The 26,895-nt window shown below is 36.2% G+C and overlaps 1 protein-coding gene across 5 annotated transcripts in view; it reads right to left on the bottom strand.

The window, feature by feature from the left end:
* Positions 1-1,622: 1,622 nt before the first annotated feature.
* Positions 1,623-26,895, bottom strand: part of LOC149282551 (ETS translocation variant 1-like) — a 32,350-nt gene continuing 7,077 nt past the window's right edge. For 2 of the 5 annotated variants that reach the window (XM_089498081.1, XM_089498080.1), the window contains 9 exons: positions 26,263-26,316; positions 16,278-16,407; positions 14,629-14,817; positions 13,355-13,602; positions 4,444-4,512; positions 4,280-4,348; positions 2,570-2,739; positions 2,154-2,255; positions 1,623-1,844 (listed from right to left, as the gene is read on the bottom strand). In XM_089498081.1, the coding sequence (XP_089354207.1) occupies positions 1,623-1,844; positions 2,154-2,255; positions 2,570-2,739; positions 4,280-4,348; positions 4,444-4,512; positions 13,355-13,602; positions 14,629-14,817; positions 16,278-16,407; positions 26,263-26,316 (1,253 nt within the window). Of the gene's footprint in view, positions 1,845-2,153; positions 2,256-2,569; positions 2,740-4,279; positions 4,349-4,437; positions 4,513-13,354; positions 13,603-14,628; positions 14,818-16,277; positions 16,408-26,262; positions 26,317-26,895 lie in introns of all 5 variants that reach the window. The other 3 variants (XM_089498078.1, XM_089498082.1, XM_089498083.1) reach the window with 3 other exon arrangements.

Genomic DNA, 26,895 nt, shown 5'->3' on the forward strand with positions numbered 1-26,895 from the left:
GGTTCCCATAAATTTTCAATACATACTCTTTCTGTACATGTCTCTTACTTAAAAGAAAAATAAAACAAATCGAATTTCAAGAAATACAGTCATGGAATATTCTTGCAGGCATATTTGCTCCCATTTACATGTCGAGTCAAAAATAATAAAAATAGTTGGTCGATAACATCAGTGCTAGCACTACCAGCTAATACAGCATCTTCATTGTATTCTCTGACAGTTTGTGCATAAGCGGGTCTCCAATCCACCACAAGTTACAAAAGACCCCCCCCTGGGCTTCCCTTAGAAAGCTGAAGCTTACTAGTCATTTGTGGGTGCAAGTTGAAGCTGATTGCAGAGCAGTTAAGCTAAATTCTAAGCAATAAATGATTCAAGTCATCTATTTTGTCCTGAAATGCTACCTGTAGTTACACAGCTATGCTTATTAGGACTGTAGTAAATTTAGCATCAAAGAGAATAATACAGAAAAGACAGCAGCAGAAGCATTATCTAGTATTTATATATGTTATCAACATAACACAGCAGTAAAAGGCATAAATGCATATTAATGGTACCATGTCTAAAAATTACTGAAGTACCTATTTAGTGTATTGGATATTCTTTCCATGGAGTGCTTGCTGTATCTACAACAGCTTAGTAACATGTGAGTGAGTACAGTTAATTTCTATTGATTAAATAACTTATTTATGTACTATGCGAAATCAATGGAAATATTTTAATACATTTTCATAAGATTTTCAATGCATGCTTTCATTGTGCCAAAGATACCTTAAAGAACACACACAGCTCATGCTTTTCTTTTTAGGGAGAAAGATGACACCAAATATAACGGCCTAGATGTACTAAGTTGTGAAGTCTCTCCGGTGAATTAAACTCATATAATTCATGTGTTATTCCATGAAGCCTTTTTTTGGTTGGAGACATCTTAGTGCATTAAAGGGTTCAAAGCATAACAAAAGAATTGGACAGCTTTCTCTCTAAAGAGACTTTTTAATCCTAGGAAATCTAGGCCAATGTGTATCATCTTCCTCTATTGAGAAAGTGTGTTCTCCATTTATTTCAGAAATATAAAGCTTTCAATATCAGGGGGTAATCTTTGACATTTAAAATAGTCCAGAAATAAATAAATAGAAGCATAAAGCATTTAAATCTAGATGTACAAAGACAATGATGGAATTCCTATATATTGTATCGCATAAAAAAAAAAAACAAAACAAAAAAAAAGGATTGTGAAGGAAATATATTGCTTATTTTTAAGCAGCTATTTACACAATAAAAATTAACTGTACCCTGTAGATCCAGAAAAAAATGATGTACAACATAGTATAAGCTCTTATAAAAAGACAGACATGACTTAGTAACGAAGTATCTTAATTTTTTTTTTTTTAAGTACCCTCCCCAAGCATAAATGAATAGTATAGCCGTCTTTCTCATCCTGTTACATACAATGTTTACATATTCATCCCCTTCCCACAAATAAAGTGCTCTGTCCATGGCAGACCATAGGAGATATGCAACAGGAAAAGCCCATTTATGAACTACTATATATAAAAATTTATATTTTGCTTTTCTTGGGTCTTGCAGAGAAGGAAAGTGAAATGACCTTGATCATTTTCTGTCTCTTAATACACATATCCTTCATTGTATGGGTGAGAGTTGCAATAACCGCCATCCTGCATGTAGGGCATGTTTTCATCGAAGTGGGACAGTGGCACAGTGTCCTCTTCATTGATGTGCCGTTCCATATCTGTCTTCAGTAATGGTCGTTGATTATCTGGAAAGGCCATTGAGAAAAGAGCTTCTGGGTCGCAGACAAATTTGTACACGTATCTCTCTCCAGCAACCTTGGAAATAGGGGGGGGGGAGAAAAACAAATATCTATTTTTACTAAAAGCTGTAAGTAAAAAAAAGTACAGAGTAATTTTGTGGTCATGTACAGAATTTGTCCTTTCCATAACATTTAATAGCAGAGGAAAAAAATTACAATGACATTTATAATATACATATTTAAAACAATGCCTAGAAATGGTTAACTAAAATGGAAAATTGAATTAAACTCATATTGGAAAAATGGCTTATTAAATAAGCATTTACATCTATTCAATAATTCCATTAGGCTGGGGAAAAAAACATCTATAATCCCCTGGTCTTACCTTCTGCATTATTCCCTTCTCATAATAATATCGCAGCGAACGGCTAAGTTTATCATAGTTCATGGCAGGTCTATTTTTCTGAATGCCCCAGCGACGTGCCACCTGCCACAGAATGAAACCAGAATTTAATATATTTCATATACATGTGCTCAAGCATAAGCAAAAAAACACTGCAGAAAAAAAAGCATTTGGTAAAATTGGAGCTCCCATCTCCCAGCAGCACATAGAAAGAAAAAAAGCGGCTCTGTAAAGAGTTAATTTTTTTTTTAAGATAAATTAACGTTCACATGTATGTGTCAGTGTTACAAATAATATTTTAAGCATTTTTAACATATATTGTGTAAGACACACATTTTTAGAGGGATCTCATTCATGTCCTTGCTGATTAAAATAATCAATACAAAATAAATCCGCACCTCCTCTGGCTCAATGAGTTTAAACTCCATTCCCCTGCCTGTCCATGCAATGAAGTGAGAGTTCGCTGGGTCATCAAGGAGTGCCACCAAGAACTGCCACAACTGAAGTGAACCTCTCCTCTGATATGTAGGTCCCTCGCGGTACAAGCCTGGCTCCTGCTTAATGTCACCTGTAAAAGAAAAAAAAAAAAGTATTGTATGAATTTTATTTAAAATGGTTATTAAATGGAATTAAAAAAATGTTTGTTTCTTCTATTGGCACAGAACTTTATTACACATCAGTCGGTAAAAAAACTTTTCATGCTACAACCATCAACCAAACTACAGAGATATAACGGCAAAGTAAAGCCTATGTGGTTGGGTTACAGAAACTTTAACAAGCAACTAATCAAAAGCGATGCTGCAAAGGATCCTGACTGCGTGAGCAGTTTTTAAAACGCAATGACTAATTCTCCAGACCAGCACTCCCAATTAGCTGCTCATTCTGTACTCCAGTTGACCCGCTAACTGTTGATGCCTGTCACAATCACATGGCAAGATTGATTAACCCTTAAGTGCCGCAGTAAAAAATGTCTCCTTGTGAAGCACTGCATCTCTGGATGTTCCAGTAAGTCGGTAGGTGTGACACAGGTGCTGACTAGTCATTTTCCAATTGCTTATCACCCATACATAAAAATATATTTATTAGTTTATAGTTATAATTTATAGTTATTTTTTGTATTATACGTATAAGTTTAGATTTGTATAGTTTCCCCTAACCCGGTTTGTATGACAAAACATGCAAACATCCAACATGTAGCACAGTCTGTTACAGCTTTTGGGGTGCACTATTTCAGGGTGGGGTGCGTTGTTTAATGAGGATGAGAACCACCCCAAAATATAGCTCCTTTGCCCAATTAATTTCCAAAGATAAAACCATTTTAGTACTATGCGCTTTAATGCACATTATAGCCGAGTGGTCCCTTCATTTTTGTGATGCCCCCTTGCAAAAGCATTTGCCTCCTGATTTTGCCATTCAGGAGATGTGTCCACCCGCAATCATCTCCTGTGCTTTCACCGTCCCTCAACTCCAGAGCTGGCTCGGCAAGCATGGGGGGGGACATTAAAAAGAGCGGTCCCATAAATAATGTTTCAAACAAATGCTTGCTTCACCCGATGGAGTTTGCAGAAGAACGCTTCATACCTACTCCAAAGTGTTTCAAAACCAAAAATCTGATTTTAGGGATTACATTTAACCTAGAAGCTTCGCCCCTTTCAAAATTCCTCAAATCAAATCAAAACCCAACAAAACTGGTATTTGAAAGGGTATTTTAAAATCTCTTCCTGCTGAAATGCATAATTACATTAACACAATGCACTGCAAAAGCTGACAAGTGCCTCCCTCATGCACCTCTACATAAATGTTACACACGCAAGTTCCCCTAAAAGAACCCCAAGGAAAAAGAATAGATTTAACATATTCAGATGCGTTCCATAAGGTAGCGACCAAGCAAAGGGATGCATATAAACATCTTAGAATACATTACACCAGCAACAATATTTACGTTAAAGGCTACCATTTTTATCCACATTGTGGTTTTTTTTGTTTGTTTTTAAATAGAGAAAAATAGAGAATTGATGGGAGGTTTTAGAGCTCCTGGCTGAATCAGGACATTGAAAGACTTATCAATATCAAACAGCACCACATATGCTGTATGAAAACATACATACCATCAAACTTCTCAGGAACAACACACGTGTCGTCAAAGAACTGACGAGGCCCCTTCTCAAACATGCAACCTACGATTGAAGCAGAGACACGGAACATCACATATAAACTCAAAATACATAGATCACTTGGTGAAGCATGTAAGAAACAGATTACATATACATACCTTCTACTCCATTGGGATGAGGAAGGTAAGCTTCTTGCCTCATGTAAATGGAATGGCAGCTAGGCACTTCTGTAAAAAGAATATAATCACGTTAATCAAAGGAGTGCCTGGGATTGAAAGCGTGCGGGTTATCAATGAGACAAGCTGCAGACAGAAAAGTAACAGAAAGGGACATAAGTTCCAGCAAAAGGCAACCTGTCAACACATTGTTAACGCTTTCGCAGACACACGCACATGGCTCTGCAGACTGAAGCTAGAACATAAGGAACATTGATTTCATCTAACACAGTCACTTGAACTCAAACTTTCAGCATAATCAACCTTGCTAAAGGTCAACTCCTTTGGCAATCACATTTTAGTTAAATGGCATTTTTTTTTTCTTCTTTTAATAATCAACGCTATCTTTTTTTTTTTTTATAGTTCTATAACCTATCCTTTTCAATGTTAATTAAGTTCCACTAATTCCACACAACTATTAAAATATAATTATTGTTGGAGCTGCCACATAGTGGCAGGATGCACGGTTACATTGATCACGGGGCTATCATACACAGGTCCTCTATATCATATCATATATAAAACATCTTAAAATTGTAAAGGCACTGCAGTCCTAATAAGTTCAAATCCCATATTTTTCATATTTCATGGTAATGCAACATGCTATAAAAGTGGCCCGTGTATACAGTGAAACCCCCTTCGCCTCGGATGACCTCTTCCAAAAAGGTTTTATGGATGATACATTCCAGAATATTTTGCCACAAAATTTATACATTGGCACAATCACAGTTTTGCATAAAAAATCTTGCACCGGCAACACATTTAGAAAATCACCCCTTTTCCGTTTAACCAGCATTATCTATTGAGTTAGACTAAGCTTAACAAATTGCTGTTACTGGTGTTACCACGGAACGTTCCCAATGCTGCCGCTCCTGCCGTAACTCCTAAGAGAGCACCGACAAGTGACAACAGCCACAAAGTAAACACCAACAGCCACGGAAACATGAACATTTTCACCTAACTCCACTCCTCACCCATCCTTATAATGGCTTCCTCAGCCAATCAACATCTTAGCAACAGGGCAGAGACCCGTAAATGGGGAGGAGTAATTATGCGGACCCTGAGAACATGAAGCCAAATACATTTCCTCGTGGCATTCATTAGTTGGAATGTTAATAAACACATCATATATGAACTATTATTTAACACTATTACATATGTCCATTAGGTATGAAACTATAAAATGGATAATTTGGGGAAGTGTCAGATCCGAAATACGACCCCCCACCCCTTCAGCTTTCTTCTTGCGTCAATGTATTAATTCCCCAATAGAGGCCGCACAGAAGTGTAGCTGGGGTGTTCTCAGATTGTCACCGATTCCACGTCCTGGCAGGTGCTTCTGTTTCAGGTCCACCTACGCCTGCAGTAGCTTATTTATAAATCTTGAGACTTTTTACAGGCACTTCGCTAGAGGCCGATAACCTATGCAACTCAGATGATGCCTTTATGAAGATCCAACTCCCTGTAGATTACCCAGAGTCCTGTTACTCAAAAGGTCTAACCGTTAATTTATGGCTATCAGAGTGGGTCAGGGCCTAATCAAATTGCAGAAACATTTCCAAAGTGATTATTCAATCAAATGACTAACATGGTTAATTAGGAGCCATAAACATTGCTCTGAAGTTCATCAAAGTAATGACTTGCCCAGAAAAATTGCAGCTAATTAAATTGCCCGCTGCTTTGATTTTTACCTTATCTAATAACAAGCCACATCAATGAAATTTAGCATTTACAGTTTCAAACTGTACTAAATGTTGATGCAAAAACACAGAACTATTTGCACCGGTTAAACGGGGTTACTTCAAAGCAAACAATTAGTAGACGCTGAAGACTAATTGTCTCTCTCCTTATGATTAAGACATGGCTAAAGCAAAGCAAATGTAATTCTGACTATCTTCAATCCACTTCTACATCTGTGATAAAGTAGATTATCGTGAATTGGCATTATCACTAATTCAACAGACTAAATACCATACGTGTAAAAATATAGAAACAGAATTCATCGCTGGTTCACCCCTTATAAACATTTCTGACAGCATTCTCAACCACAACTATATATTAATTTAAGGGGGAAAAAAAGGATATTTGTATTGTATATGGTATACACTCATTTAAAATTAAAAAAATATATATTATTTGTACTGGTCAAAGTAATATGAAGTCAAATAAAAAAATACTATTAGACACTTCTCTAACATAAGAGATTAAGCAGGAAAACCATGCAGATGTGGGTAAATTGAAGACAGCTTGATTAATACCAGCTTAGACAGGTCATATGAGTTGTTTTACTTTTTTTATACCACCAGGTTTGTTTGTTTTTTAATTTACTTTGTTGGGTTTTTTTTAGCCATTTTTTAGCAAATACAGAACTGGGTTTTCCTTCTAGTAAATCCCTTAGGCCAAGATTTATGTTTTGTGAGAAGACATTCAGGCCGATTACAGAACATGCAATAGTTTTTTGTTTTTTTTTAAATCTGGTATAACTCTATGCATCCGCATACATGCATTTTTTATATTAACGCCAAAAATAACTTTATAATCTGTAATGTGATAGAGACAGGGCCTTCGGCATCTCTGCACCTCCTTTGTGAAAATATACAAATCTAGAACAGCCCTAAATAATGCTAGTACCTCAATTTTACAGGGGCTTATTTTCAGCAATGAATAAAAGCCCCCTTTTGCCCCTTGCTCGCAGCTGCACGTCTGCTACTAAACACTGTAGTCCACCTGTGTGGCTACTACACTTTCCCGTCTGTAAGCTGCACAAACAGATCGTGAATTGAATGACATTTGAATGGAATTCAGACCAACCGGTTCCTGTTTATCTTTTGGCGTTTAGAATGCAGTCTTGTCGCTCACTATACATTAGCAGCACAGCGAGGCTATAAAATGGAGTCATATAACATATTGGCAGAGCCAATGAATATGAATCATTGCTTAAGTTATCTGGCAGCAGAGGAGATGATGGAACTCTACACCCTCCAGCTAGCTCTCTGTTATTGAACAGGTTTGGGTTTTTTTTCACCTCCTCGGTTTTATGAATGAAACTTCAAGCTATGCTAAGTCCATTCATGCAGAGACATTGCATGCAAGGCCCAGCCCTTGGGGATCAATCAGTCATAGGTAAGACTCACGTGACCGCTTTAAGGCAGTCTTCAGACATCCATTATGGATTTAAAATGTAGCATGTGTTCATTTGACCTTTGTTAATGCACAAGGAGTAAATCCAGGCTGTGCTCTCAATTCTCAAATCAAATAACCAGACAATAGCACTTACAGTAACTGTTGATCTCCACAATATTTATGTACTGCCTTGCAAATCTACTCTAACCCAACGCAGTTTTGCTGGTAAACGTTAATGCCAAAATATATCCTAAAGACCTCTAAACCTTGTTATAACATATATGTCCTGAAACAATGTATGGTTAAGGGGGTAAACGATCAGCTAAGAAAGCATATATTAAAACCTACCATTTATTTAGGCTTAACTGTTTTCATGTATTGTACTTATTGCGTTCTTACTGATGTGTTTACCCTTGTTCGATGACATATCACAGTACTTATTCTTAATCTAGAAGATACTGGTATTTGCTTATAGAGTTTGCCACACTGATCCTCTATAACCTGGCAGCTTGTAGGCTGTGGACCCTCATCCCATGCTAAACCACACAGTGACCGGTCTCTTGGGTCCTAGAACTAGAAGCTCCAGTGTGTCTGTGGGTGCAGCTTCTGCTCAACCCAAGTGAAAAGTTTCTGCTGGAGATGTTGAGAGGTAGAGAGAGATCCCGGCACAATTATGACACGGGCAAAAAAAAAAAAGCTGCGCCGATCCGAGGTGTGCAGACACCCAAGCAGTCAGTTGTGATATCCTTTGGGTGTCCCAACGATCAATGTAAATGATCTGGACCTTGCACAAAGCGGAACTACCCACCACTTTTGTTTGGAAGAGTGGCATATATTTAATGGGATTTTAAAAATATGCTGTTACTATCACAACGGTTGCTTTGGTGCATCCTAAACTTAACTCTTTCTCACAAGGACAATCTCTTAGAGGTCAGCAGGTGGCGCTCCAGTAGAGCAACAGCAAATGTCAAATAATTAAAAAAAACTTTTTTTTTTTTATATACATAATCATGTATTTTTACAAAGATTTCTATAAACATTACAGATATTTATTTCCCAAACCTGAGAAAAATCATTACATTGTTTCATTTATAAAGCAAAGGTTTTGGACTTGGCATGACAATCAACATCCTAAGACCTAAACTGACAGTACAGAGGGTTTGAAAAATGTGTTTTATCTAGGAGCACATTTTTCCTCTCAATACTAACACACACTAACATACTCACACACACGGTAACATATTCACACACTCATTCACCTCTACTTTTGTTGGCTTAGGACAGCTCTTCGACTGCCTGCTCCCTACTGGTCCTTACATGCTGCTCGAGTCTGAGTGCCAGGAAACAATGCCATCTCCTCATCCTCAAACTAAGCATGCTGGGGGTAAAGGGAACACGGGCCAGTGGTATGTGCAGCATGTCAGGTTGGTGTTGGCGGTACTGGGGAGGAAGCGCCTACAGCTATGTGGGTGCCTCCGTTATGCAAAGAAGAGCACTATTCATACATCCCTCAATTACCAATAACAACTATTTTAATAGTGTCACTACGCAACAACACATACATAGCTATGAATAAATACAGTCCTGAATAAAAATAGCCCTAGAAGCCTAGATGACAAACAAAAAGCTATGAAACAATATTTAACAATTTCCTTTAAATGTATTCATAAATAAGCCAAGAAACAATGTCTAAAATATACTAGAGGCCCTTCTTGACATTTTGAAAATGCCGTGCAAGACTAGCTACCAAGAACAAAGCAATCACATGGTCCACGTTTACCAAGTCAATTATATACATAATTCAATTGACTAGGTTTCTACCCGGCTCTAATCCGTACGTAGGGTTATATGAGGTTTTTGCCTAGCACTTGTGTTACAAAAATGTATTTATCTAATAGTGACTTATTTTTTTTTTTTAATTATAGGAGTAAAAACAAGATTTAGAACACATGAATATGTAATCTACCCAAGTACAAAAGTTTTTGCTTTCGTGAACAAAACCATTTGTGTCTTGCATATACAAAAGGGGAATTTAACACTATTTAAAGGACAGTGTCTTCCAAAACAAAGATACTCTTTGTACCTACAATCCTTTGTTGGTTGTTTCTTTGTAAATTTACACTTTGTGCAATTTCCTTGAATTAATCTCTGTGCCCCACCTTAAATTGTTGCATAGCCACCCAAGAGGGAGGAAAATACAAAATAAGATAAGGGCTAGTTAAAAAGAAAAGGATCATTTTATTTTTGATTTAAGTTTCAGCTCCCGGTTAATTTAAGGTTATGTTTTATTTGCAATAATAAGGAAGCATGGTCTTAACAGTTCAATGCATTAAAATAAGCATGGCGACAGTTGAAAAAGCTATGTGACCCATGATTAAGTAGAAAGCAACCATGCAGGTTCAGTGGAGCATTCAGAGTCCAAATCAAACAAATCAGAATAGGTGCTTACAATCATTCTCATTTTCTCACCGCACAAAACACTAAAAATATATTATTTTAATAACCAGGTATTTACAAAAATACAGCTATGAGTATCATTTAAAGACTTATCTAAATATTTAATAACATGCTTACAAATCACTGATTGGGTTGCTCAATGTTTAGCCAACACATTGAATTTTCCACATATTTTGGTATTAATCACAAATAAGGTGACCACGGAAGTTCCATAACTTATTTTTAAAGAATGGCTCAATGTGCATATCACACAGGTTTACTTTTCTAAATTTTTTTTGTTTTTTTATCAGAAGCACTACAGTGATAATTCAGAGGTCCATCACGCTTTTCCTAAATGGTTATTTTTTTTCTTAAACAAAAAAAACTTATGTTGTCCTCTTTAGTTAAAATGTTCTTGACTTCCTAAAGTCAGGAAGATGGTCAAGATGTGTTGTATGGACTGCATTTTTTTTTTTTTACTATCTTTCTCTCGTTCTCACCATTTATCATGAAAAAGTACTTAATTAGATCAGTTCACTTTAAAGCATTCACCTTTACTAGTGTCACACACCCTGACACTGGAAATCTAATACTGTCTGCGCTTCTCACCCTAATAAAGTTGGCAACAAATATATAAACATAATATAAATGAGAGGTTTTGGTTATATGAATTGGCCAAAGCATAATTAAGCTCACCCGCCACGTCAAGGCACACTCTCAATAGGGTGAGAACCTACTCTCACCTCCTACATAGTGGGCACACAAAGCAGTTTATACTGCTACCAAAACCAGATTAATGTATTGGGGGAGGTGCAATTAAACCTCCTCCCATTTAACCCCTGGACAGCAAGCTGCAACCAGACTGATGAGGAGCCTCATCAGTCTGGTTGCAGCTTGCTGTCCAGGGGTTAAATGGGAGGAGGTTTAATTGCACCTCCCCCAATACATTAATCTGGTTTTGGTAGCAGTATAAACTGCTTTGTGTGCCCACTATGTAGGAGGTGAGAGTAGGTTCTCACCCTATTGAGAGTGTGCCTTGACGTGGCGGGTGAGCTTAATTATGCTTTGGCCAATTCATATAACCAAAACCTCTCATTTATATTATGTTTATATATTTGTTGCCAACTTTATTAGGGTGAGAAGCGCAGACAGTATTTTGTTTTTTGTATACATTGTACAGCCAACACACTGTATTTGCAGCATGCTCACACTGTTTGGTAGGCCTCATATTATACATTTGTATTATTTGAGCCTGAGACTAGCTTAGCGCACCGACATTTTTTCTTTTCCCTGTTTGCACATATTTGAGGTTGTTGGCTCCTCATCAGTCTGGTTGCAGCTTGCTGTCCAGGGGTTAAATGGGAGGAGGTTTAATTGCACCTCCCCCAATACATTAATCTGGTTTTGGTAGCAGTATAAACTGCTTTGTGTGCCCACTATGTAGGAGGTGAGAGTAGGTTCTCACCCTATTGAGAGTGTGCCTTGACGTGGCGGGTGAGCTTAATTATGCTTTGGCCAATTCATATAACCAAAACCTCTCATTTATATTATGTTTATATATTTGTTGCCAACTTTATTAGGGTGAGAAGCGCAGACAGTATTTTGTTTTTTGTATACATTGTACAGCCAACACACTGTATTTGCAGCATGCTCACACTGTTTGGTAGGCCTCATATTATACATTTGTATTATTTGAGCCTGAGACTAGCTTAGCGCACCGACATTTTTTCTTTTCACTGGAAATCTAAGACAGATCTTAACTAACAGCTTCATATACTGGAGTGAGAATAAACAGGTTAAACAAATGGCTATTCTACAATAAGCAGAGACAAAATAACCCCTATTAAGCCTTCTGAAAAATAGAACGTATAAAGAATATATTTAGCTGGTGAAGCTATTCTTTATGACAGAGAACTCTCCAAGGTGTCAGATACAGTTTAATAGTATAGAGTTCGGAAAATCTGTCATGTTAGGTTCAAACCGACATCCCAAAACCAACGCACGGCAGCGGAAAGGTCATTCTTACTCTCTGATCTCCAAGTTTCCCTTTGAGACAAGGCTTCAAGGTCAACTACTAGCACCAACACTTCTGTGTAATATTCTACTGTAAAGTGTAGACTGTCATTTTTTTTTTTGTTATAGAAGTAGGAAAATTAGAACTTTAGAAAGGAATAAACAGCAAGATTCCGTACCAAATTAACTGCTATACAGACTAGAAAATGTGAAGCCAACAGAAGGCTTAAGTAACTTTCATTCCATAAACAAAATGCATGTACTATGACCCCTGGAGAACTAATAATTTTGAAGGACAGATGGCAAGAGCACAAGAAAAAAAAAAAGCAACCCACAGATATTGACAGAGTTTTTGGGACATAAGATTACAGCCTCTTAAATGCAGGGAATTTGTGGCCAAGAAAAACATTCTCCAAAGCCCACACATTAAAATTGCATGAGTTTTGGTTTTGATGGCCGGTACAAAATTAAACACTCATTATTATTATTTAGTCTGTAAAAAAAAAATAAAAAAATAAAAAGACAATTTTGATTTTGCCTTACTCCTTCAAAATAGCATGATCCTACACATACAACAATTGACATAGGAAACTAAATGTTTTGTTTTTCACCCAGCGTTTGGCACGGAACCAAAACTATTCTATACAGCTAACAATACGTCGGTCTCTGAATATACGAACAATATCAACATAAGTGGGAAAATATTCACATTAATTAGCAAAGTAATCTCAATACTAATATGTTTTACACAAGAACACAAGTCCAATTAATATACAGCTATAAATACAGCAAGTAACGTCTACGGTCTACTCCATCACTATAACTATTCGAACAGTCATACAGTTGTTCTCTTTAGAAGTTCTATGTTCCTCAAATGCATCGGATGTAGTTCTAAATACATTATAATGAATGTTTTGAGAAAACTATTTAGGAACGTAAAGGATCATTTTAACTAAGGTGTCACAACACAGTAATATATTAGTAAGTGTTTTCTCTAATCTGAATTAATTAGTTAAACCATTAGAATATATGGTGACGTTCCTACAGAGGCATATTGCTCAGTACTATGGGTCTCATGCCAGGCTCTGTATCTGTGCTAAATGAGATCATGTAAACTATTACTACATCACCGCCCGTTTTCCCTGAGAATCTTTTTGAAGTCCGTTTAACCATCTACTAATCTAACAATGCGGATCTCCGAATACCCAATGTAAAGGCACCGTTTCGGTGAGTGTTCAGAGTAGCATTTCACATGGCACATCGCGTAAAAACATTAATTTACCTGAGTCATAAGCGAAATCTCTAGGTTCTTGCTTTATCATGATAGGCGGCGGGTAGGTTTGGTTGGGTGTATTTCCAACCATGGGGTTGTGTTCATACACTGGATCGTGATATTCTTGTTTAAATCCTTGCGGAGGAAACTGAATGCTTGGCTCGGACATCTGTCTCTGATACAGCGGACGTCCTTCCCTTGGCATGGCAGGCAGGGGTGGGAAAGAATTGCAGGGCTCAGAAAGTTGCCGGCGAAATCTATTTTTTTTTTTAAATAAAAAAAAAAAAACACAAAAAAAATAAACAGGATAAGGTTAGGAGATTCTTTTGCACATGGAAAAACATAACTTTTTTTTTATTTGAGCCCAGTGTCAGTCTATGCAGCACAACTAACTCAAAACTAAATGAAAGAATACACTCTATACCTTTTAGCTCAGGAAGTTATTACACCTTCATCGACCACTATTTGTACCTTTTTTAGTTGCACGTAGCAGAGCAAGGTCTGAATGTTCTATCTGCCTGATTTTTCAAGTGAACTGATATAATTAAGTCATTTTTTTTTCTCTTGGAAAACAAAAATTGACATCAACAGTCATTGTATCTTCACTAATTGACCCTTTCGTGGCTGACTGCTCCAGGTTTGTACATTAACGATTAAATGCATATTCCCTAAGAAAAGCGAATAGAAATAAGTCTATTGCCACAAACTCAATAGTTAGGCAACTTTCAAGATGGACCAGGCTTAATCAAAGTCACATTCCATTGCACATCAGGAACATGTACTATGATCTAAAATCTGCAACAAGCTTTTGCATCCAAAGCATTTGATTTAAAAACACTTGCCAATATAGTAGCATTTCAGGCAGTGTTACAAGGATTTGCAATGCAAACAATATACAAAATAGGAATTTCCATACTTCTGTGTGGATTAAACATATACAAAAGAGTATCAGTGTGCCCTACCTTTGCATTCTAGTTCTCTTTCCAAGTTAAGACTTTTTTTTATTCATGTTACCATATCTACAGAGACTATTTTTACATATGAAACATTTCTACCTATTCCTTCCATAGATTATACCTAAACCTACTATACATGTACTGAAAAAGAAAAGAAAAAACAAACTTTGTATAGGACAAAGAGTTAAAATCTACATTAAAGGCAATTTCTAAGTGTTCCATTGCTATACAAGATTGTGTATGTTTAAACATATAAATATTAAAAGGTGTATTTGTTGTTCAGATCACGCTGCATTATTTTTGTGAATTTAGAAGTCTTTTTTTTACCTATGGTCCATGGAATAGCTGTTGTCGGGGATGGGCTGTGATGGAGGAAGAGGAGTTGGGAAAATTCTGTCTGGTTTTGGGGTCTGAGCTGCAGTGGGCGATGCATGATGCAGAGGGGACACAGGAGTGCTTGAGGGCGTCGGTGGGTTTGAGGGCCTCATTCCAACTTGTGGTTTCTGATCATAGGCACTGCAAAATAAAACCGACGATTAAAAAACTAAGACCGCCGCAATCACGGTAAGTAACACAGGTCAGAATGATTAAAGCTGGAGACATTTACATATCAAAGTAAACAGCAGAAAGGTAACCCGATCTCATACCTAATATACCTACAAGTCACAATCCATTCTTCCCTGGATGAACGGCATAATGTAAATCACTTTAAAAGCCTGTCTGGGCTATGCTAAACAAAAATGCATTACAGTAAAGAAAGCAAAGGTTAAAAAGCTTTTTCAAAACACTCTGCTGAAAAGCATTATTTTTCATGTAAAGGAACGAAAAGCCAAGGGCCCCAAAAGAGCATCATAAATTATATAAAAAAAAAAAAAGAAAAAATGGCAACTTCAAGATGAGTAAATTAGAAAGGTGTCTTAATCTCTTTAGATGGAGATTGTGAACTCATCTGCTGAGTTTGCATAGAAGGCACCAGTAGATTCAAAAGCCTCGGCTGCTGCGTTATAGATAATTCTTCAATTGCGGTAGCAGGCATCCTAAACTCTTTCTTACCACAAATACATTTCTTTGGGCATAATGACAGCATTTGCTTTACAACATGTACGATTGCGCACATTTATTTAGATGCTCTTTCTTTTGGATATCTGTATATTAAAAATTCAAGTAGTAAAATATGGAGCCAAAACGGAGCACTTAAAGCAGTGCGCAAAAAGCAATGCTTTCAAGGACCAAAAACGCAGATACTTTTTAATTCTAATCGGCAGTAAGTACGGAGAGTTACTTTGTAGGCAATACAATAACATCGGCTTGTTTGGTCAAATGGGACACTTTAATTTTTGAGTCTTAAAAAGCTTGTACCGCCAGTCAGTACATTAAGAAACAATACTTCATGTGTCAATAGTTTGCCCATCCGACCATTAAAAAGTAAACAAGCCACCGTAAAGAGACTACATCTTGTAAAAAAGTAAAAAAGCATTATAAACAAACATATTCGTGAATCTAAAATTCTCCAATACAATACTACACATTACATTTATTGTTATAAATATTTTCTAAATTGATTTACTCAAAGCAGAAATATGAATATATCTTATGAATATGGCTTAGTGAATGAATCCTATTTCCTTAAAAATTACTTCATAGCCACATAAAATATTATAGGGTTTTGGGACCCTTGGGGAGATAGTTGCAGGTGCTTTATAGGAGGAAAAGTTATAAGGGTTGTGGCCCAAAGAAACATTTGATATATAGGTGGTCCTTGCAGATAGCAATTCAGCAAATTTGTAGGGTTTTTGGATTAGTTCCATAAATATACGACCCATAAATCTCCCGAAACAAAAGTAATTATTCATGGAGAATAACCCCTGAGAACAGAAATTATTGACACATTGCAAATTTACTAAAATCTATCAAAGACACCAATAATACCCCAAAAATAAAACCAAAACACAACAAAAGCACAGAATTCCTTTTACCTGACATTGTACAGGCACTTCTCCCCATAGCTGAACTTGAATGGCTGTTCTTGGCTGCAAGCAGGGTTTTGTTCAGAGCAGGGACTGTGGGGTTCTTTCTTGATTTTTAATGGTACACCATGGAAAGCCACTATGGAGAGAGGGAAAAAAAAAAAAAAAAAAAAGTATAAAAGATTATTAATGATGCATTTATGCTCAAAAACTACAAACATAGCAAGCATCACTGCACTCTCACCAAGAACCGAGATTTCAACAGAACAATCCTGCAGTAAAAACACATTATGATGCCGTAAATAGATAAGGACAGTCCCATTACGAATGCTACTCATAAATAATCAAAATAATAACCTGTGTTTCTTCAAAATTTAGCGCAAATGTAGTTTCAACTTTTGTATAGCTGTATTTCAGCTATGTCCTCGTCCTATATGATGCCATTTACACTAATATTAAATATGAGCGTCTTGACAGCGGTCCCTTGTAGCTAATTTGTGAAGGGAAAATTTCAGGAAAGGAGTAGAAGAGACCTCATCCTCTTTGTGAGGATCTTTTTTTTTTAGGACTATAGCCATCAACATCTGAATTATTAGGACAGATATGTGTAGAGTGAGTACAACACCATTTACTTACAATGTCAGTGTTTTCTATATGTTACCCATACAATGTACTTATTTAAGAGTCATTTTCAGTTTTGGGTAATACAAATGTTCCTGTATTGATCTTTTAGATAGCTTGGGGGGGGTCAATGTCTGTATCCCTTCACATTTGAGCCCAACATCATATTAGATGATTTTAATGAACTATTTTGACCAGAGTTGCTCTATTTCATGCTTTTCAAGTGTTTCATAAGGAAAAATGATCATGTTGTGAACGGAAATGTATCTCAATTCAACCTGAACGGGTTGCAAGTGGAGATGATTTTCCACTTAAAATGTATGTACTCAGATTATTAATTGTTTTATCAGACTTCACGGAGCTGTACAACGGATACAAAAGGTGGACTTGAGCACTTAACTCAAGCTGTTGTATTTCAGGACCCCAATAAAATCACCCCCTTGCTTGGACCACCAAGCTTCCAGTGCCACTGAATGTTCTTTTCTATCAGACCCTACGGAGCAGGGTAAGGCTACATAGGGTCCTGACCTCTCTCTCTTCCCCATCCAGTAGTGTTAGGGAATAACTGGTAATAAAGCCCAGTTCCTCTTAACTCGCCCATTGGGCTGTGGAATGGGGATTTATATATTTTTTATGAAAGTCTTGCAATACGGAGCCTGTACAAACTGTTCCAGATTGAACCACATGGACACAGTGGTAATCTGTGCATGCCGAAGCTTACCATCTTGTGTGCAAACGATAAACATGTATTTGAATGTCACATGCTGGATCACAAATTCAAGATGCAAAACAAAAGACAACATTCACAGAGATACAGAAGGGAAGCCAAAATGATTTTGCTTATACTGAAACCTTATCGCGTTATGAATGTTCTGCAACTCTTTATGTTCAACTGTGTATGAAGGTCTCATAGATCATTGCAGCGCACATTAGAGGCATCAACATAGACTTAATATGCTACTGTTCTCCTCATACACTAAAAAGACAAAAACTAACTAAATAGCAGCAGTTCTTTCCTGGCCCTTCAGATGGGTAAACACTGCAAGGCCAAATAGATTTTCTAAAAGCCTGCAGTGTCCGATCGGTTCATGCTAAAGGAAGTCTGAAGAGAATTAACATTAAATGACATAGTTCTTTTAGCATGTACGCAATTCAATATCAATTAAGATTATACATCATTCATATGCTTTAGTCAATTTCACCAGACTGGCTAGTGGACGGCAAGAAAAACTATTAGATAATTTAATTTCCTGTGGTCAGTATTCCCATATGGATCATATGTTACAAGAGAATAAAAGCACCAAATTGTGCTTCTTAAAGAGGCAATGATTTTTTTCACATGATGAACTCTTCTTCTCTTTCCTTTCAAATTAAAAGCCATCAAAAAAATCAGCACCTCAATTATGATGGCACTTTACTATATATTTTGTTTTATTTTTTATTTATATTTTTCTTCACACACACACACACACACACACACACACACACACACTACACCCTGGAAATTCTATAAGGTGTTGAACTTTAAGCAGCAAAATCTGCATTAAAAAAGTAGAGGGGTTTTTTGGCATTTCAAACTAGCATATGTATTATGCATGTTACTATGTAGGATGTTTGGATTATTCTTCAACACAACATCTTGCTTTCAGTTTCCCAAAGCGTTAGAAAATAAACAATATTTGGTGTACTTTAAGAATTTCCATGAGTAGCAACAGTGCCATATAATATAAGGAGTCTTTACTGGCCCAAATATAAGGCACAAGGAACCATAGGAGGTGGCTACTTCTATGCAGAACCTTATTTCGACATTTATCATTTGTAGATTTTTATAAAAACATGAGATGGCTTAATGAACGCAGCTAGGACATGCAGCACCCCTCGGCTAACATACTTTATTTTAACAGAGGGATGTCCTTAAAAAAATCACTGTATTTCACGCAACCAAAAGACTGTGCATCTGCTAAAAGGCACTCTTCCAGCTACTGGCATTTGCACAAAAAAGCAGCACATTCATTTTGGGCAATTTGCTTTACCTTCCCACATGGAGTTGGTGCATGTAAAAGCCTGTTAAGTACTAAATTATTCCTTATCAAATCACCATCATCTGGAGTCATGATCAACACTAATTAGATTAAATTCACTGAACAGGGCTCCAGCCTGCTGCCTGCTATATACGTTTTGCTTGCATACTGTAAAAATCTTTAACGTGAATGGACTACGAAGCGTTGCCAGAGGCTTAGTGTATTGCTCAGCAAAGAGAAAAGAAAACAGACATGGAAACTGTACTAAATGCACACAATTTATGCAAGATGTGTACCTGCTACCCAAAACATTTTACTTCTCTCGGTAGTTTCATAACTCCCTACAGGTTGAACCGTTAAAAACAGGTTACATTATCCTCTTTAAATGCGTGGATGTATTTTGCCTTAAAGGTTTATTTCTATCAATAACTTCCAGCATGCCCACTTCCTTGGATATCATTAGTTTTGCATTATATGTTACTTTGGTGTGTGTCGCAACCGTACTTGCTCCCATTGGTATAAGCATGAACCTGTATTCTCCATGAGTCCACTTTTCCAAGAAAAAGCCCTTGTTAGCTTCTAAATCCGTAACTTACTGATACTTTGGGGGACATGCGAGATAGAAGACATGCAAAGGTGTTGCATGGGAACTTTCAATAATTCTATATATCAACACCAAAGGGATAAAGCACGTTTAATCAGTATGTGGAGGCTCAAAGTAAGCAGTACAAGATGAATGATAGACTTGAAATAAAAAATGTATTCCATATGTATTGATGAAGGCTATTTTTTTCGACAATGTATTTTTTAAAAAAACTTTACCCAAGTTCCAAATACAGAATTCTTAACATGTTAAAAATATGTATTTGACATTATAAAGAACATATGAAGATCATAAACCTGTAATAACAGAGGCCCCTCAATTACCACCTGGTTACATTCCAGAAGAATAAAAAACCGAGCAGAAGACAGCTGGCCTGTATGTATATCTAAGACAATAGTGTCATAAGATCTTTCAATTTGTCTTCCTGTACACACAACAAAGCTGAAAGCACTTGACATATATCAGTGCCTCTCAAATATTCTCTTCCAGTACATTTCCCTCTGCCAAGCCAAAGCCCTTCCCCCACACCAAAATCCATTACTGAAAGGCCTAATCTCAGCTATCAGCATAGAGTGCCTTTTATGGAACCATTAAGCCATTTCTCTTGTTTACTGTGCCCGAAGAAAGATGTGAATTATGTCTGTGACAAATCTAGCGATAACATTTCTAAACTGCCATTAAAAACTGGAGAAAAAAAAAATACAAAAGGACTATAAAAGTTTCTCTGTCAAGAAGCTTTTGTTTGTTTTACCTTGTACAGGTTTGTTATACAATTGATTAGTAACATTTTAGCCCCAAACAATAAACTGTTCCAATGTCACATGAATTTCTGGTCCGAGACAATATTACACAGCTGCCGATGACAAGTTTGTTACACATGATATAATCCATTTTACCACATGACTGGCAGAACATATTACATGTGCCCTACAGGTACTTCCATCAGACAACCTTTTTTCTAATGATCTTCTTCATTTGGCCAGAGACTTATTTATCTTCTTTTCTGCCCTGGCTTAAGCCACCTTGCTGGGTGGAATTGAGATATGGAGGCATTGCCGACACAGTGGTCCAAAGCGTTAATAAGACAGTTGGGGAGAACAGTCATCTCCCTTTTAACCGGTTCATTAAATAGTGGCATTACAGGGAGCTTCATCGCCCAGGAGGGGCAAGAGGTCAGGAGAGGGGCTTCCGCCCCCCTGGACCTGCCATACTAGGCCTAGGCCCAAACATGTATCTGTTTTTTTTATCCTCTTTCTTATGAAACCTCATGGAGAAGCAACACCCATCCAACTAAAATAAAAGACACATCCCTGGATGCAGATGGTGCACATTATTGTTACAATCATACAACATTTACAACAATTAGTTAAGGCCAAAAGGGACCTCATAATGAATGCATTATGCTATTAAGCCTATGTAATTGATTTTCACTAATATGGGCAGTTGTTTTGTTACCCAAAATGTCTTAACTTCCTGTGTCCAAAGTACTTGTGTTTTTTTTATGTTTAACCATAAAACAGGTTGGAAATTAACAAAATTCAAGGAGCTCAGTAATGTAATCAATTCTAGGAGATAACCCTGCCCCCCCCCCCCCCCCTTGTGTTATCTTGGATACAGAGACATGAATTGTAAAGAGATGACATTTTAAACAATTCAGATTTAAAGTGGCAATTTGGCTATGGAATAACAATTTTAGCTACAGATGTAACAAGGCCTCACATGTGAAACAGATAATAGTGAAGGGTTTTTCTATATTTAACTATTTTTGTAGGTATCTGTGTAACGTTACTAAATATATTAAACCTTTATTAGGTAACAGATGACATTTGAGGTTGTAATAAAGGGAAAGCATCCACTAAATGACTGGAAAATTAGACAATACGAACATTTCATCAATCCAACATCATATGTATTGTAAACAAAATGGTGTCTGGTTTCAGATTAAGTAGTTCTTTACAAATGACCTATAGATAGATTTTATTAGCTCTTTATAAGGCTGTTTTTGGATAGGAATACAATTAAAAGTACTTAAAAAACATTAGAAAAGGGCCAAACCAGTTAACTTTTCTTGACATCAGGAATCCTTAAAGAAAAATGTCACTTATTTTTTCACACAATGTTTTGTCATTATATATTGACGGCGTTAATTGTTGGTAAGCATTGGCAGCTATAGATTTCATGGTGGTTAATTTATATTCAGAAAATAGATTAAAAATAGTTATTTTCATTCATAATCTTACTCCAGTTGGGTTCATTGGGGTACTTAAGAAGATTTATAGTGGGTACACACTAAAGAAACATTTGATATTAGGATCCTTGGCTGGAGAAAGGAAATGCAAGAGCTACATGGTTGGAAAACAATACAAGGAGAAACTATATGTAATAGGGTATTGCTGAATGCAACAAATCTTTCCTTAAAGGGCTTTCAATATACCGACATCCGTTAACATGGCGCCTGATATATAATCTCCAGCCTTAGTAGCAACACCCCAGTTTAGTGAAGTCAGAATTCCCTGATGGGAAGGGACAATACAGAGCCCTAAAGGTTTCTTTTTTATTCTATGAAGATTACAATGGAAGAAATAAATAGAGATGGCTGCCTTTGCGTAAGCAAACAGAACATAATCTGTTTATAAATTCTTGTGCCCGAGTAGTGTGATGGAAGTATAGGTTTCATATTTCTGTTTTTATATTCAATTTATTACTATGTCTAATAAAAAATAATAACAAAAAAAAAATTATATATTTTTCCAACTTAAATAATTTTTTTTGCAAAGCAGAGGTCTTAAATCCTACTTTTCATCTTAAATTATTAAAAGCTTTTATTTGAAGTTAAAATTCAGATTATACAGTTTACTACTTGAATAGAGTACAGCAATGAAAGCGTTAATCAGGGATTCAAATAAATTAATCCTTTATGAGGAAAGCAATAATAGTTGAGGCTAAAATATATAATATGTAAAAAGTAATGTATTATATAAATATGGACTGGTAGATAAGACTACTATATGAATGTAAAATAAATTAAAAATAAAAAAAGGTGCTAAGTGTGTATGTTTGCATGCGGTTAATGGGTTAATGGGTATGTGGTAAGTAAATCTGTCAAAACACTAAAATTACTGTTAAAGATGTTCATGGAATGTTTGCAAACTAAACGTCTAGTCTTTGTCACCTTATGAAAGTGCATTTGTGTGGGTAACTAATGAATGTCCGTTGTAATCATTTACACAAAAAGAACACACACACAAAGCATGGCTGTCTCTCCAAATATTAGCTGTCTACAATGTAAAGAAAGAAGAGTAACCAATATTTGAAACATTTAAAGCAAACCGATGTTAGGTGTCTTTACGCATGGCTACAAACAGCGATGAGCACAGAGGAAACGTTAGGCATTGACAGACATGGTCGGCAGAAAACCCAAAATGAAAACATAAAGGGACTAAATCACTTAGATAAAACGGCAGATAGCAGCACAAAAAATGTGTTTGTGTGTTTATTTAGCAATTTATGAATTGAGGCAAAAAAGAAATTATCTTAATGTACTGGCTAAAACATTACGATGGGGCAGTGCTGTCAAGTTCCTCTCGCTAGAATAACGCAGTCGGGGCCTCACGTTACATGGTCAAATCAAGGAAATTGAAAACTAAAGTGATACCTGAACTACGACTCACTGTTAAATGAATACAACGCAAGATGTAGAACACAATATAAAGGTTAATCTAGCCTCACAAATCAAATCCTCCATCCAGTGACTTGTTATGATACATATGGTAACCCTACACACTATTACCCAGAAACAGAAAGGTACACTAAAGTCCTTGACTGGTAGAATATTGCACTCAGACGCAGAAATTAAATATATTTAATAATGCAAGTGCAATAATTACGTCCTGCAACCATAAAGATGGGACTGAGGCATCTATAATTTATAGGCATCATGTTTTACATTGATGATCTGGTTACTCTAACTAGCATCTTAGCTTTAGAAGCCTTTAAAGCACGTATAGAAAGAAAAAGGCTTACATGGCGAAATACCATGTTGTTGTAGGGAGTCATTTTATCTCTAATATACCCAGACAGGTCTGCTTGGCTCAACATCTGGTTCCACAAGTATGGAGGTTTCGATCAAACTCCTATTCCATTGTAATTTTTGGTCCTCGCGTAAAGACGTAACAGAAGGCAAGTCTGGCTAGGCTCATAGAAAGGAGGTTGATCTTACTTTATCTTCGCTATTCACAAAAAAGTCCTCAAAATATCATTAATGTCTCTGATGTGTTCAAACATTTTAATAGCTATGAATACCATTTAGAACTGCACATGTACACCTACTGCACACATCCAATACAGCATTGTGTTAACAATACACATCCAATCTAGATTTCAGCACTGAAGCCCTACCAAATGAAAAAGGGTATGGCAGTGTTTACTGCCCCCCCCCCCACACACACACCTCAAGTCTTCAGGGTCCAAGGACAACTACGAAAATGAACGAGTTGTAACTTTTCTGCAAAATATACAGTCGTGGCTAGCTTCACTGGCACTATGGTAATTTTTAACTGGCCTGTTGGTTAAATGATAGTAGGTAGAAGCTATATGTCCAACTCTATCGGTCAAAAGAGACAAGCAACTAGACTTTTTCAGTTGCATAAGAGACATAATAAGACAATTATACGCAAGTCTGGGTATGGCTAACCATTAGAAATGTAGTAAATGATTAACTGTAGACTATTTTAATTTAAGACAAAGGGTATATTTGAGCTGTGCTTACAGCTACGGGTCGGCTACACGCAGCAGACATCATTAATACCCCGAAATTCTCAGGAAGGCACTTAAGAATACCTTTCCTCTTTAGCTCTATTCTTAGACTGTGTATCGCATCCACTCAGGAGTTACATCATAAACTGCTCTGCTTATCTGCAGCTGCTCCTTCGGGTTAAAGGTCACAGGGTCCGCTCAGTATGATCTCTTGAGATGAACCTTGTGTCACGACACTGATATAGAGTTTGATGACGAACACACAAGACAAGGCTGCCCAGTCATTTCTTGCTGCTGGACTTGATGAGAACCAACTAAAAAATTAAGATGCACCCCTGTTTGGACACATAGTGTTTTACTGAATTAAATGAGTTGGGTGTTAGGAATTGAAGCAGAACAGTGTTATTACAGTTAAATTGTCTTTTTGACAAACATTAAGTAAAATATTCATTTCTAGAACACTCTGAAGAGATACACATACCTACAAAAAGAAATCACGGTTATCAATTTCATCAATTTAACACCAGGGTGCATCCCAGACTATTCTGGGGCATTGCACATGTATACACACATATGAACAATAAACTATATTTCCTAGTTCCTTTTTAAGTTCTTTCACCATAGTGAGCAGTTCAATTACTCATAAAAGTGGCTGAGATGTGCGCACATGGAACATGACACGTATGTCGATCGGATCTCGTACGGTTTGCGAATATCATGTTATGTGTATTGACCATAATAAAGCCAAACCAACCTAAGCAGCCACAAAGTTCACTTCCGCAATGAGTTTCAATACTTTTTGGCCAAAAATATAAATAAAAAAAAATAACCAAACCTAAATGCAATGTTTAAATGCATTAAAAAAAATCATTAAAATTCATGACAACTGAGAAGTACTGAAACACGACAGCTAATTTAGCGGCTCTACGCCCTGCCTCATCAAGATAAATAATCTCTATATCGACTTTCAAAACTTTTTTTAATCTACACGCTGGGATTTGCCGACCGAGTCTATTAAACAAGCTTTGCTGGTTATCATAAAGCAATAAAAATTCCTGTAACAGAGTCACTAAGGCTGAAGAGACTATATCCATTCCATTACTGCACAATGATTAAAATAAATTAGAAGAATGACCAATAAAGCTTTAAAGACAAACTTTAAAAGTTTTGGTGTTTTAAACCTAAACAAGTGGAGAGGTTTTGTTTGGTAAAATGTGTAAAAGGATTACTTCCCAAGACTATTAAGCCTTTTCATGGTGAAACCTGATGGATTTCCTAAAATAAATATGCGCATACCCATTGATTTCAGTAATTTGACTTTACTATCACATACTATCACATATACACACACGCACATTTACTTTTTTGGAAACTGTACATACATTTCAGAAGTTTGCCACATAATTTAGCATCTCATAGAAACCAAATATTTTTACGATCACAAGGTAGTAGCAACATCTTTTGCTAGTTTTAGCCACCAATTAAGTTGCCGGTTGTTTTGCAGCACAAAAACGCAACACAAAAAGACAAGAATGCGTTAAATATGAAAGCAATAGAAATGGAGCCATATAAATATTTTCTCAAAGTCCTAAAATATAATAAAAACAAGTTTGTCAATAAACATTGAAAATATGTTTGCAAACAAAATTCTAGACCAATGTTTCCTTTTAAGATTATGCATGTTGTTCATTGAGGCTACACTTATATGATAAATTGTATGTTCATTTCTATTTCCTACAGATAAAACAGGTAGTTTGAAACCAACTGAACAATGCACACCTTCCCCATAGAACTTTCCCCAACCAGTTATTATAGAACTACTTACTTTCTACGGACTGCATTTAAATTGAGAAAAATAAAAATAAACATTATTTAGAGATTTGCAGTGGAAAAATCAGCAAAATCATCACAAGTGAATATGATCAACAAAAACACTTTTGTTAGAAGTAGTTCAAAATGAGAGATATACAAAAATAAGTGACATTGTACTTACAGTTTTCAGCCTGATAATCTGGAACAAACTGCTCATCATTGTCAGGCACCTGAGCTGAAAAAGTGATAGAAAAGGGAAACGTCCACATTAGAATTTTTTTTTTTTTTTTTTTTTTTTTTTTACATTTAGGTTAGTGGGACATACTTTTCGCATAGCATCTAATAACAAATACCATTCCCAGATAAAAGATTCCCCATTATAGATTTTTTTTAAATTAAGGGAGAGGGAGCACAAGGGATGTAACCAACACTGAATAAAACTATCAAGCTTATTCATAAGTGTTCTACTTCAATGAATGCCATGTGTATTGCATCATATCTTGTTTTGTAGAAAGCAAAAAAAAAAAAATTCTATAAAGATTTACATACATTTAAGCCACTGAAATGACTATGGAAAAATGTTATATAAAATACAGCTTTGTCACACTGTACAACATCTCGCATTTCAGAGTAAGGATTAAGTAGCCAGATCACAGATTTTTTTATTTTTTTTTAGTAGGACATAAACAGTCCTTAATTATTACTTGTATTTTAGGTTATAGACCATAGGTGTTGCCTTCCATACACAGAAATAAAATAGGAACAGTATAATTTTTTAAATTAATTGTCATAAAGTTTAATTTAAAGAAGTAGG

Source organism: Sceloporus occidentalis, unplaced genomic scaffold, assembly GCF_023333645.1.
Source record: "Sceloporus occidentalis isolate IW3139 unplaced genomic scaffold, rSceOcc1.0.p SCAF_113, whole genome shotgun sequence".
Classification (NCBI taxonomy): Eukaryota; Metazoa; Chordata; class Lepidosauria; order Squamata; family Phrynosomatidae; genus Sceloporus; species Sceloporus occidentalis.